The sequence below is a fragment of the Poecilia mexicana genome, unplaced genomic scaffold (assembly GCF_051168715.1).
Source record: "Poecilia mexicana isolate PSO_F unplaced genomic scaffold, ASM5116871v1 scaffold_22, whole genome shotgun sequence".
In the NCBI taxonomy this organism is placed as follows: Eukaryota; Metazoa; Chordata; class Actinopteri; order Cyprinodontiformes; family Poeciliidae; genus Poecilia; species Poecilia mexicana.
Window position 1 is genome coordinate 21944809 of NW_028263391.1, and position 13292 is coordinate 21958100.

A 13292-nucleotide genomic window follows, 5' to 3' on the forward strand; every position below is an offset into this window, starting at 1 on the left:
GTTTGTTTGGTGTGTTTTTAACTTTCTTTTTGCATAATTTTAGCTGTGTTTATTAAAACGGAATCAAATTTGACCAGCTTGTGTATTTAGTTGAAATTAATTCATTTCATTTTTTTTTCTAACTCTTACATCGTCTGTTTTCCTTACTTTTTGGTTCTTTCATTAAGCAGTACTTAAAATTACTTTTTTGATCAGAATCAATATGGAATGCCAAAAGGTCCAGAAAAATAAAATGTTCTTTTCCTTGAAACAAACTGGTGTCCCGGGTTAAAAAGTTCCACGTTGCGTGATTGTATGTTCCTTATAATAGCATTCATAAAAAATGTGAAAAAAATCTGTCAATACTTAATATTTTTTCCATCACGTTTATAATTATAAAGTCTCATGAAAGTATAGTGTTTAAATTCTACCAATTTGTGTGGCTAAAATATGAAAAAATGTCTCAATTTAATAAAGTTTGAGTGTTTTAAACTCAAATAGCAGCTTCATCTCCTTCTTTTCTCCAGACTGAACTAAAAAGTCCCAAAAGATTGGTTAATAAAAAGCAAACTTCTCACCAGTTGCTTCTGACTCAACCATTCTGGCCCGGAGATAATCAAGAGAACACAATGTTCCTGACAGAACTGCTTGCAGAGCTTTTATAACACACTCACACAGAAATCAGTTTAGGCCAACAGGAAGCTACCCACGGGGTAGTAAGCTCATTTGGAAGAACATGAGTGAGGCTCAGCTGACCAAAGAAGGCCGTGGTGAAGAAGGAGGTAGTGTGACACACAGAGGATGTGGGCTGACACCACTCAGTCTGTTTCTGAATCATTCGGCTGGAAAACACTGCTGACTACGCCTCGTTTCCACTCAGAAATAACACAAAAATAAAGGTCATTTAGGTGTTCTTTTTTAATTACAAACATGATATTAAATAATATGAAAAGTTAGGTGGGCAGATATATTTTACGTAGAATCAAAGTACTCATGATTAGCTTTAAAATGTACACTTTTTGTCATGTTTTACCCCTCAAATAAGACAAAAAAATGCATTTTATACTCAATACATTCACACTGACATCAGTATTATGACAAAGATAATGTCTTGTAGGAGAGGTGGACAAAATGAAATGTCAACAACTGAGTCAATACAAAAGCTTTGGCAAGGATGCATACAAATTATCAATAATAAAAAAAAAGTAAACTATCTTTTAGAGAAAATCCATGTACAAAATGAGCAGTAGAGAAGGAAGAGTCCAGTGCATGTTCAGTCTTTTTAGGTAAAACACAAGCAGCCATGTTTGCTGCTCACTTTGTCCCTCTGGTCTCAGGAGTGAGAAAGGTCCATGCATATTTTTTTTAGGTAAATTGATTTTCTTATTAGAAACCAGCAATAATTTTAAAAAGTATTTTAAAATACAAAATATTCAATTGAAATAAAGCCATTTTTCCCGATTTTGTAGTCAAAAACTATCCGAAAGAAACCTTTTTCTCATATTCTGACATGATTCACCCTGTGACATCACTGCCCATATATGGTAAGGGTGAGTGTTTTAGAGTATGTGCCTCATCCTGTGACATCCATGCCCATATATGGTACGGGTCAGCCAGTTGAAGTAGATGTTTTAGACATGCATCAGCATGTAATCCTGTTTCTCTGGATTAGCCATTTTGGTGAGATGTGGAGCTAAATATCTGTGGGGAGAAATAATGCTAACTTGTAACAAAAAAAAAAAAAAAAAAAAAAAAAAAAAAAAAAAAAACTTAACTCCACTCAGATTACTTTTGTGTTTTGGCCTCAAACCACTTCCAATCCCACTAATGCCAGTTGATGCATATTTCACACATACTGAGGATCTTACTAGAAGCACTTTTCTGCCATCTAGTGGTCAGAGCTATGCCTAATTAGGCCTAATTTTGCTAATTTGATAACAAAATACTAAAACTGACTAGAAAGACAAGAGGAAACCAAACAGTACCTTCTGGACTAGGGTATAAAAATGGAATTTTTTGAAATCTTAGACATGAAAGAATATTGAGCTAATTTGTCAACTTGCCTGTTGTTGACCTCAAAAAGGCGGAATGGCTCATGATTCAATTTAATACTTTGAAATCAAAATATTTCTTGGTTTTCATTACTTGTTTCCAATGAGAGCATCCACATACCAATGTATGCACAGACTGAGAAAGATGGCATTTGTTCAGCGTCTACTTGGAGCTGGCAGGTACTAGCATGCTCAGCGTGCCAATGGCAGCCTTAGGGGGAGGAGTTTTGTCTGCAGCCATTTTGCTCAGATTGCGAACATCCGCCTGCCAGGTGGGGATCTTCTTTGTGGTCATGTGACGGCGAGCATGTTTGGTCAGGTGGTCGCTGCGCATGAATCGCCGATCGCACACCGGACAGACAAATTTCTTCTCGCCGGTGTGCGTGCGCCGGTGACGAGACAACTCATCGGAGCGGGCGAACCTCTTATCACACCCGTCCCAGCTGCAGCTGAATGGTTTCTCACCTTCGGGAGGGAAACAGAAGGACAGACAGGAAAAACAAATGAGTCACGATGTTGTCATCAAAACTCAATACGTCAATTCTCATATAGAGCAATGATCTCAATCTTGTTTCTCTATGAAATACCCAGACACACAAGCTATGTTTCCATGAATAATAAAATTGCGCAAGTTGGAATTCTAAAAATAAACTTGCTTAATTGAAAAAAGCCAATAATAATAAAAAAAAAATCATGTTTTTCAATAAAAAAAAAAAAACCTTTAGCATTAGAGTTAGGTGGTGTTTTGGCTGTATCGAAAACAAAAGGAGACACTTTTTTTCCACATCACACTAGTCATGAGATCAATAACCAGATGTTACTACTGGCGGAAAAGACAAAGAAGACAACAGGAAGTGGCAGGAGGAAGATGGCCTGGTATATTTTTAAACAACTTATAGGGGGAACAAACTTATTCATGTGTTATATCAATTGCGTTTCTTATTTAATGGAAAAACCACAATTGAGAAATTGTGTTTTTTCAACTTTGCTGGAATATCAAAGTTTTGCGCACAATTTTAATGGAAACGCAGCTTGTGCCAGCCACCAATCAAGAAAGGGCCTCACCTGTGTGTGTCCGTAAATGAGCCTTGAGGTGTGAGCTCTTGAAGTAAGTTTTTCTGCAACCTGTAAAGCTGCAGATGTAGTTTCTCCTGCGAGAAAAGTCAATTTTTGTGGCTGCCGTGTTGCTGCAGGGCCCAGCCGGCATGTACACGGGGGCTGGGGCTAGAGGTAGCAGTTTGGTGTTGCCCAGGGTCATGACAGTCTGTTGGCCCTGAGGGGCCTGGGGGACTGAGGAATGAGGGAGGACCAGCATTACCGTGGCCTGTGGCACTGCTGAGCCCACAATAAGGGGCTGCTGGAGGGAGGGACTGTTGGCCGACGCGGGATGGGGGAGGATGGGTGTTGTGGCAGTCCGAATTCCAGTACCGGAGGTCTGACCTGGACTGGGGATGAACGCTGAGATTATTCCCGATTGGCTGCAGATGGGGAACATCTGGCAGATGATTTGTGGACTGCTCACTGAAGTAGGAGAGAGGGTGGGTGGGGAGCCTGTGGGTGGGCTTTGTGGTTGGGTGTTGACTGTGGATATGGCGATAATGTCCAAGGAAGGTTTAGAGGGACTGACAGGGTGCTGTGTTGCTACTGCAGGAAGAGACTGAGGTGTGTTTGTGATGCATTCCTGTTGCTGCTGCATGCACACTATTGTTCCTGTTGCAGTCACTGTGCTCGCAGTGTTCTGTGAAATGGAGGTGACTGGAATGTGGTGCTGCTGGCACAGGTCTCTATCCGCAGTGTGCCTGATGACGCTGGTCGCCATGGCTCTGCAGGGGTGTGGCGGAGCAGGCAGGGACAGGGTCCTTTCAGGAGTGTGGGCCAGGTTGGGTTGATGGAGCTCAGGTCCAGAGAATGCCGTGGACACAGTGGGTGTCGGGGAAGACTGGACCGTGCCGCTTGAAGAGGTCTCAACAAAGCTGGGGCTGTGGGGAGGTGTCATACACTGGAAAGAAATGAGGAAGGATTAATGCTATAAAAACACTTCACAGAAACAGTCCAGTGAAATCAATTGTATTATCAGACAAAGATAGCCAAACTAAATGTGTTTAGAGTTTGAAGACCCTATTTAAGCTAATCCTACACCAATTAAAGGAGATGATTTTAACTGGGCCAGTCTAAAACTTCATTTTTATTCTTTTTAACCACTCAGACATGGACTTGCTGGGTCATTTTCTTGCTGCTTAACCAAGTTTGGATGAAGATTTATAGTTTCACAGTCATGAAGCAACAAAACAGCCCAAGACATCATACTACCAATACCATGTGGTGAATCCAGAGTATGCATGATGATTTTCTAAACAGATCTAGTTTTCACCTTCCACCTGGAATTGCACAGAGTATTTTCCAAAAAAGGAGGTTTTCTGCAAAAATGTAAGACAGCCTTTGTGTTCTTAGAACTCTCCCATGGGTTTAATTTTGTTATTAAATCATGAGTACTACCCTGGATGAGTTGTAATTTTGGTAGGCCGACCAGTCCTGGGAGGGTTCACCACTGCACAGTATTTTTTTCCACCACCATCATTAACTGGAGTCCCAAAATGTGGAAAGAACAGAGACTTTGTAGCCAATTTACTGTTGTCAGGCAGGTCCAATGTAAGTGTTTCTAGAGTTCTTACTTCATGAACAATTTCCCTGGATGGTTTGGAAATAGGACTAGCCATTTATTGTATTGTTTATCATTTATTGTGATACATTTTTGTCATGATAAGAATTTTGATTTATGGTTTTCACAATAAATTCCAATTAATGATGTTTAAAAAAAAACTAAACTATTGTCAGTTTCTATACTGTTTGTTAAATATGTGTATCAATGAATACCGATACATTTGAAAAGTACAAATCACACTTTTTTGTCCTTAAGAAGAGTATTACAAATGGGAATGTTTTTCAACAGTACTATTTGTGTTTGTGGGTCTTTGATTCCCATACAATTACCTCAAAAAGAAGTTATAAGTAGTTCTTACTGTCACTTTTATCAATATCAAAATAGTACCACAAAATATTGCAATAAAACTTTAAGTACATATTGCCCACCTCTATTTTAAGTTTTTTCTTGAACTTCATAAATAAAATATGTGTTTGTAAACTGTTTCTTGTACTTTTCAAGTTGCCTAAGCATGACAAAAACCAAAAATCAAGGAACTTGTATTTTTTTTGCAACACTGTAAGTATCACATAAAATATACAGGTGCATAACATAAACTGTGATTTTATAGGTTTGCATCGCACTGTTTGACAAGCTCTTACCAGAGAGGAGAGGGACACAAAGTCCCTTGGGGACTCCTGGAGCTCCAGTGGCAGGAGGGAGTCACAGGAATCAGAGGCAGGAGTGAGGGGCCGGGGCTTGCAGGTGTTCAGCTTGTTGCTGCCGCCACCGAGAAACACAGGTTGACCCCAGGAGCTCATACACACCAGAGCTTCAGCCGCCTCCAGATCAGTGTACTCCAAAGCAGAAGAACAGCTGCTGGTTCCACTGGAGACAGATTGTTCGCTGTCGTGCCTTCTTCTCTTCAGGCACGGCCCACACTGATCCATATGTACAGCCTTGGAGGAACAAAGAAACAAAGCTGTGTTTTTAACCCTAATATGCCGTGGTGGTTGAGTTTAATCAGTTATGACTGACTAAAGGAAACTGAGTCTTGTACTGTAAAATACAGCAGCTGCATCTGCTCAGTGTGGCTGAATTTCCCGGCCAAACTGGATGATGCTACCACTGTGGGAGAGAGGGGGGTTGTTGGTGACTACACCCTAACCCTGCATGCACTCCCTCTGGACTGAAGCCAGAACGCCTCCCCTTCCCAAATATAGACCCAACAGTGACGTGCTGCCAGATCAGCCATGTGAAATCCCCATAAAGCGGTTCGCATCAGGAAGTAGTCTTGGCAATGAAACAACTTTGTCTTATCATGTATCAAAAAACACAAATTATTTTACTGAGTCACCAACCACTTTGATCAGACTGCCTTCTGGATATATAAATATATATATATTTTTTCATTTATACAATAATACATTTTGTATTAAAGACTGAAAAAAAGTTCCTTAAATAAATACATAGTTCAAGTATGATCAGTATAAAATATATAATTAAAAACTTTGACAATGTGTGTAAATTAGCTCCTGACAAGGGTTTAATAGCAGGGAGTAAGCAAAAGAACATTGTGTGACTGTTTGGAAAACAAAATAAACAAAGATTTTTTAAATCAACTCACCTCCTGTAAGTCCATGTCATTAATATTTCCTGACGCCTCTGAAGCAAACAGAGAAAAAATGTCCCGTTAATTTTGTTGAAGCCAGTGTGGAACAAAGGGAGCTTCAGCCTGGTCCAGGATGGACTTCAGATCGTCTCTCTTTTTTTCCTCTCAGCTGAGCTGTGTGTGTAAAACATGGGTAGGGACAGAAAAACAAAACTCACAACACGTACTCACGGGTGGCAACACTCAGCCAATCGCCGTACAGCGAGTGCGGCGCGCTGACCAATGGGAGAGCAGAGAGCGCGTGAACAGTGCGTGCTCGCTGGACGGTTGGAGGAAATAGGGTGCGTGGCCGTTGGTAGGCGTGGCCATAGAGTCAGCAGTGTCAGGGTGAACCCAGTGAACTGGCAGTCGCTGAAGTGGGCGAAAGGTCGGCTCGGTCTATGCTGCGTTTGAGGATAGTTGGAATAAATTTGGAAATGAATTCAGATTAGTTGTCAGGCGAAGTTTATTAATTTAGCTGAACTATTTTCAGAGCTGTGAACAAGTATTCGCACCCTTAATGATTTTTCACTCTGTAAAGGTGAAAAACAACTTTTACTATCAGTCAAAAATTACCTGAGTAACTTAGAATATAGGTTTTGAAATAATGATTTTATTTCAAAAGGAAGATAAGGATAAGGAATGTGGAAAATAAATTATCCAAACCAACCTAACTTGTATTTGGCCACCAGCTGCCAACATTTTCTTAGCAATTTTGTCAAAATTGACAACAGATAAATAAATAACTAAGTGACAAAATAAATGAGTACATAAGTAAATAAGAATTTTTTAAAAATACATGCAATTTGGTTAATTAAATATTTAAAACACATATAACTTGAGCATCACTTTCCCTTGTTACCAAAAGTTCTATTGAAAGTGTTATGAAAGAGATTCTTGAACTTTCAAATTGCCCTTGAACGCAACACTGACAGCAAGCAAAGCGCGGGTTTCTGACTCGTTTTGATGTTTGTGCAGCTCTCTAACAGCGGAAAGCAGGAGATCAGCTGGTTTGCAGTTAATTGCACCACCACAAATGAGATATTGTTGAAGCATGTACGTTACAAACTGTATAAGTCTTAATATTTTATGTTGTTTTTAATTTCTTTTATAATAAAAAATGGGATAAATATGCTGAGGGTTTGAGAAGACAGAGCAGACACATATCTTTTATATTTTCTGCATGATATTGCATGATATTGCAGAAAACAAAAACATAATTAATGTTTTGTTTCTCGTTCTTGTCATAATTTTAATAATTTCTTGTTATAATTTTTCTTTCTTTTAATAATTTCTTCAGTGTAATTCATTTGCCTGTCTTGTTCTTTTAGTGTCACTATAACATATAGTGTTCAATGTCACACTTTATCATGGGTAATGGCATTGCATACTATTATTCATATACAGTATATGTTTTTCTCTATTTATTATTTCAATCTACCCTTTCTGTCTCATGATTTTGCATGATCACATTTCATATTTCATTATTTATCTGTAATTTACTTGTTTTTAAGTATGTGAAATAATACCAAAATATTAAAGCTTTTATGTAGATGTTACGATGCATAAGGTTTTTATGGCCTAATGTCAGATCATTTTTATTATGGGCCCAATTCTGGGTTATAAAGTTTTTGTCCTTGGAGAGTTTATGGATGTTTGAAACATAAATCACATGGCCAACCTACATAAGCACCAATAACTGCATGTGGATAAACATAGTGTGTCATATGTTAGACTTCAGCAGTAGCCCAGGATCCCAATTTCCCTAATTTTTGGGGCCCCAAAGACTTTTTTTTAAATGAACACGCTTGGCATTGTATGCTATACTGTATAAACTCATTGGCCCATATCAGATGAATTAGAGACATACAAAATCCAAAAATATTAGGATATGTGCATGATATATCGATACTAATGTCGGTATAGGCCAACATTAGTCATTTTTTAAATGTATAGATATCAATCCAACAAAGAAATGGCAGATAAATATTTAAAATATAATATATACAATATTGGTAAATATCGTTTATCGGCCATAACAGCGTCAGATATTGATATTAACCCAAAATTCTGAAGATACTGTAATTTTTTTAGGATGCTCAGGGAACATATTAAACCTGCCTTGTACCAGTTCATTGAGGACTACCTATTAATGTATTGTAATTTGTATCAGTAGAGTCATTTTTCGGTAGTGAATAGGACCCAACACTGGCTGTAGCCCAGGAGCCAAAAGCCTGTAAATCCGGCCCTGGTCAAATGTTCCTTAAAATGCCAAACTGGTGGAAAATGAATCTTTATACACCCAAAATGAACTCTTCATGTGTAACTACAGAAAATAACATCTGTATCTGAACGTAACAAAGAACTCAACAACCCATGTGTGGACTTTATGAGCGCAGACTTGTGCTGCTTTTATTATTTTTCAGAGAGAAACCCGATTGCGTCTCGTGTCTGTCTTATTGTTGACCTGTTGTTTTGTTAGCAGCTTGCCTGCAGCAAAAAGGGGGAGTTCAGTAGGTGTGTTTTCCCGGCCCTGGCAGCGCCCGGATGCGAAGGAAGGCCATACCCAGGTATGACTCACATAAGCATGTCCTCAGTTAGCATTGAGGACGGTTTCAGTGCCAGCTGTTAGCGAGCAGTTGAGGGAGGAGCTACGGGGAAAACCAGTTAGCTCAGAGGAATGACAAGAAGTTGGGACTGAGTACAGCAGTCTGTTTGTCATATAACTGGGGCAGGCCATTTAGACGAGCCGGGGAATCTGGAGGAAAGGTTACACCGGCCCCAATGTGGGCCTCTGCATGCACACCTCCCCCATCTGGTCCACACCCCCAGTTCAGGAACTCCAGGACCTAGAAAAGGCTCAGTGGGACGTGAGTGGTTAAATATATCAGAGTCCAGACAGACAAACAGTGACCATAAAGGCACAAATGTCCAGCATCACATTTCACTTGTTCCAACAAGATCAATACATGGACTTTATCTGATATCTTCCTCACAGATTATGAGGCACATTTAAGATAAAATGTAATGCAGTTTAAAAAAATGAAGAGTCATCATGGTCAATTCTGCACTGTCATTGTTCATCATATTGTTCTTTTTATTTTGTTCTTACTGCCTGACCTTATTCTATATCAATGTTTTTTTTCTTGGAAGCATATAAGATGATTGAGAAAGCAGCCTCTGTTACAATTAAGGTCAAAGGTCATGGAAAGAACAGCTTGCATACATGCTTCTTTTGATTTGGGTTACAGCTCTGGTCAGAAGTTTCCACCCACTTATCATGGTCAGATTTGTACTAATTTTAGCTTTTTGAACTGTTCTGCTTCCAGGATTTAATTATTACCCAACATGAAACTTTATGGATTTTGGAAAGCGAACAAGTTTGGATTTATTCCAGATTTTTTTTCTAATTAACAGGCTCTATATAGAAGACATATAGAGCCAGACAAGTATTTGGTATTTGGTGCACCATGACCGCACTGTTTTTGTAACCATCAACAACCTCCTGCCATCTTTCTGTCTGGATATTTGTCCACTCTTTGTCACAGAATCATTGAAATTGGTGGATTTGCCTTTCACAAATCTAACTTTTATGCACAGTTCTTCAATTTTTAACTGCATATGATGTCTGGACTTTCCAAAGACCTAATATTCACTTTTATTAATTTATTTATTCCAAAACCAATTTAGATGTGCCTTCTATGAACAACCAGCTGTTAAATTGAGGTAACATTGAATAATTTGACATTTTTATTGTTCAATCCACCTGAAATGCACCTTTAAAAACATTTTGTTCTCGCCTGTGTTTGAGTAATGCTTGACAATGGTTTCCTTGGTTCACTTTGACGCCTCCTAACATTCTTCTTGTCCCTATGAACAAACATCTCAATCTTTGTCTCGTCTCACCATCAAACCTTTCTTTTTGAAGACATTTGACTTGTCCATGTTGGAATAAAGGCACAACATTATTCCACCATGGACACACATATGAACTAGTAGTGTATCATGGATAAAGCGGGCTGACATTAAACTTTCGGTCTACTGTAACAAAAGCAACATCTATGCCAGTAAACAAACCAATAAAAGGAACTCGACCAGTGGTCAACTATCCTGCTAGATTAATGCTCATTCCCTTGTAAAGGCTACAAAATGCATGTGGCCAATATTTATTATTTACACCAAAGGTTTCCAAACTTTTCCATACCATGAATAGCATTAGCTTCTGGGCTGGGATACCATTTCCAAACTCACAATATTTAAATAAAAATTTTGGTTTTATCTGTAGCAGGGAGGTTTTTCTTTAACCGCTTTTCTTGTCAGAAACTTCTCAAATTGCGCTTCCTACACTGGCTTGAGGAAAGCAGCTTGATAAATTTGCTAATCAGCTAGTCAGAAAAATGAGCAAAAAACATTTCAGTAAGTTGATGAAATGATAATGATAAAAAATTTATTAGAATTTTTTTTATTTTTGCATGTTTTTTCTCAACTTCCCTTAAACTTTCTGAGGCAGCCATAGCACCCCATAGTGAAATCCCACTTTGAAAAACACAATGCTATCAGGGAAGTGTCAATGTATATGAGACTTTATGTATAATTAATTGATGGAATCAGAGATAAACACACAAGAACTTCAAACTTATGCATCAAATTATTGCTTTTAAAACTCACTGACCTTGTTTGTTGTATCATTATAATTTTGCTAAACATCAGTTTAAAAAAATAAAGACAATGTGACAGCTTAACTGGCAACAGTCCAGTAAAATTACTGATAAAAAGAAAACATAAAAGAGTTGGTTAACTTAAGCTTGATATAATAATGTGTGCTTAACTAGCATGAGCTTTAACACATTTTTAAAGCTATACTGCTGTCTATGAATTTATTCCTGAAATATAAAGAAATGACTGAAAACTGCCTTGTTTTCCAAGAGTAAAACTAAATCCGTTTTGGAAAAAGATGCTGCGTCCAGCATGCTAACAGAGACTGAAAGCATCCAGCTGGTTATCAGTGCACAGTTGCGTGACAGGATGCAGGATGTTTACACGGCTTTAATAACTTAATCTCCCAAGCCACCATTGATTCTTAATGATTTATACAGTTTTTGGGGGCAACATATGGTGACATCCAGATACGTTTTTGTTTGTACAGAGAGATCCTTGAATATTTGTCTAAATGCAGTTGAACCAAATATTTACATACACTGCATAATGATCCTTTATTCTCCCTCTCACATTATATAGCTCATTTATTTCAGTTTGCTGAATGTCTAGACTAGTTTACAAACTAAATTGCCTGTAAGCTGAATGACTTTGGACAAACAGTTCAGGTTTTCTTAGAAAGCTCACAACAGTTTGCTGGAAGTTTGGCCCATTTCTCCTGACAGAACTGGTCGGATTTTTTACGTCGTCCTGCTTGTGTGCACACTTTTTAGCTCTGCCCTGAAGCTTTCTACTGTACTGAATACAGTAGCCTGTGCTTTGTGCACATGTTACTAAGTTGGTGGTATGTTTAGGGCTTTAGAGCTCCAGCTTTAACCTTCCTGTTTGACTTATTGCTTATCTTGCTTCATTATTTCCTTATGATGCCATTTATTTTGTGAAGTGCACCAGTTCCTCCTGAAGCAAAACACCAAGACAACATGATGCTGCCACCACTGCACTTTACAGGAATAATGATTTTATCAGGCTTCCAAGCTTCCTCCAAATATAACCAGTTTCATTATGGTTGAAAACTTAAATGTTAAACTCAAACTTATGTTTTTCTACTGCATTTTCAAACTGTATAGTTCTTGTGTTGCTTAAGAATTAAATAATAATCTTGCTTTATTTTCTTACAATTACAAAGTGAAATTCAGTTATGATTTTGGAGGGGAGATGTGTATTAAATGTTTCTGTTAGTGCCAATCAACAACATTTCTGGAAAAAGTAGACCTCTTAGTATCAGTATTAGTCAAGCTTGATAGCAACCAACGTGATGTCCTGCGTATACAGCAGCAAGCTTGAGCTATTTTTCCACTGAAAAGCTATTTTGATTCATAATTTTATAATTTCACATCATGTGCAAGTCTTCTCATACGTCCAGCACTTTGCTGAAGAATGCTTTGTGCACCATGCCACACGTGATTCCACCCCCTCTCCTCCTACACACCCAAATGGAGAGACAACAGGGATTTCTCTTCAAGTCTGCAGCTTCTGATTGGTCGGATAGTGAAACCAATCTGTTGCCATGAGAGTGTGGACTGTGAGTCTGTTGTCTTGTCAACAGGAGATGCAGGAGGCAGGTTTTGAGCGTGCCCTGCATGAGCTTCCCAGGAGGCGGTCTGATGGTGGTTAACCCGTCTGGTCACCTAAATCTGTGGAGAAATGGAAATGGATCGTCAACATGAAGTGAACTAATAAACCTCGTTAACGGTGGGTCAGTAGCTGTAGGAAAAGATTGGCTTTTTAATTATAACAAAAATTATATCAGTCCAATCAGGGCTGGATTTACAAGGATAGAAACTGTTCAGATGCCCTATTAACTAAAGAAAAAATATTTCACTAATACAAATGACAGTATATTAATAGTTCTTTACATAAAGAACTAATGGTGGTAGGTTTAATGCATCCATTGGTCAATAATTTCTTCTCGTTCCCCCAAAAATTATTATAATGTCATAATTTTCAAATACTTGATTGTTGCATATATTCATAAAAATCCTAAAATCTTACTGCAACTCACCCGATGTGGGCCTATCACTAATTAAATTACAATATCTGCAAACATGCAGATACTGCAGATATATTTAAGCAAAACATTAAAAAAAAAAAATCTTTGGGGCACCTCCCAAAATTTATATAAAATTTATTATTTTAATCGCCTCAAATCTTAGCATATTTTCTTCTTACAATCACTATACTAACACTTCAAATGTAAATCGAATAATTGCAATATACTAATCACTAAAAAGAATTAATATCAATAATATCAATA

General features: G+C 38.2%; 1 protein-coding gene across 1 annotated transcript; it reads right to left on the minus strand.

Moving 5' to 3' along the window:
* Nucleotides 1-882: 882 nt before the first annotated feature.
* On the minus strand, nt 883-6479 carry klf11b (Kruppel-like factor 11b). Its single transcript, XM_015002045.2, has 4 exons — nt 6299-6479; nt 5334-5630; nt 3096-4029; nt 883-2495 (listed from the first exon to the last, which is right to left on the minus strand). Exons 1-4 carry the CDS (start codon nt 6311-6313, stop codon nt 2194-2196), a joined length of 1548 nt encoding a protein of 515 aa, XP_014857531.1. The 5' UTR covers nt 6314-6479; the 3' UTR covers nt 883-2193.
* Between the last annotated feature and the right edge of the window lie 6813 nt (nt 6480-13292).

Bases quoted from the DNA above. Each gene is read 5' to 3' on its own strand.
- klf11b (XM_015002045.2), bottom strand. The intron at 4,030-5,333 runs GTAAGAGCTTGT...ATTTCTTTCCAG, and splicing joins TTGTGTCCCTCTCCTCTCTG to TGTATGACACCTCCCCACAG. The intron at 2,496-3,095 runs GTGAGGCCCTTT...TCCCTCCCGAAG, and splicing joins TCATTTACGGACACACACAG to GTGAGAAACCATTCAGCTGC.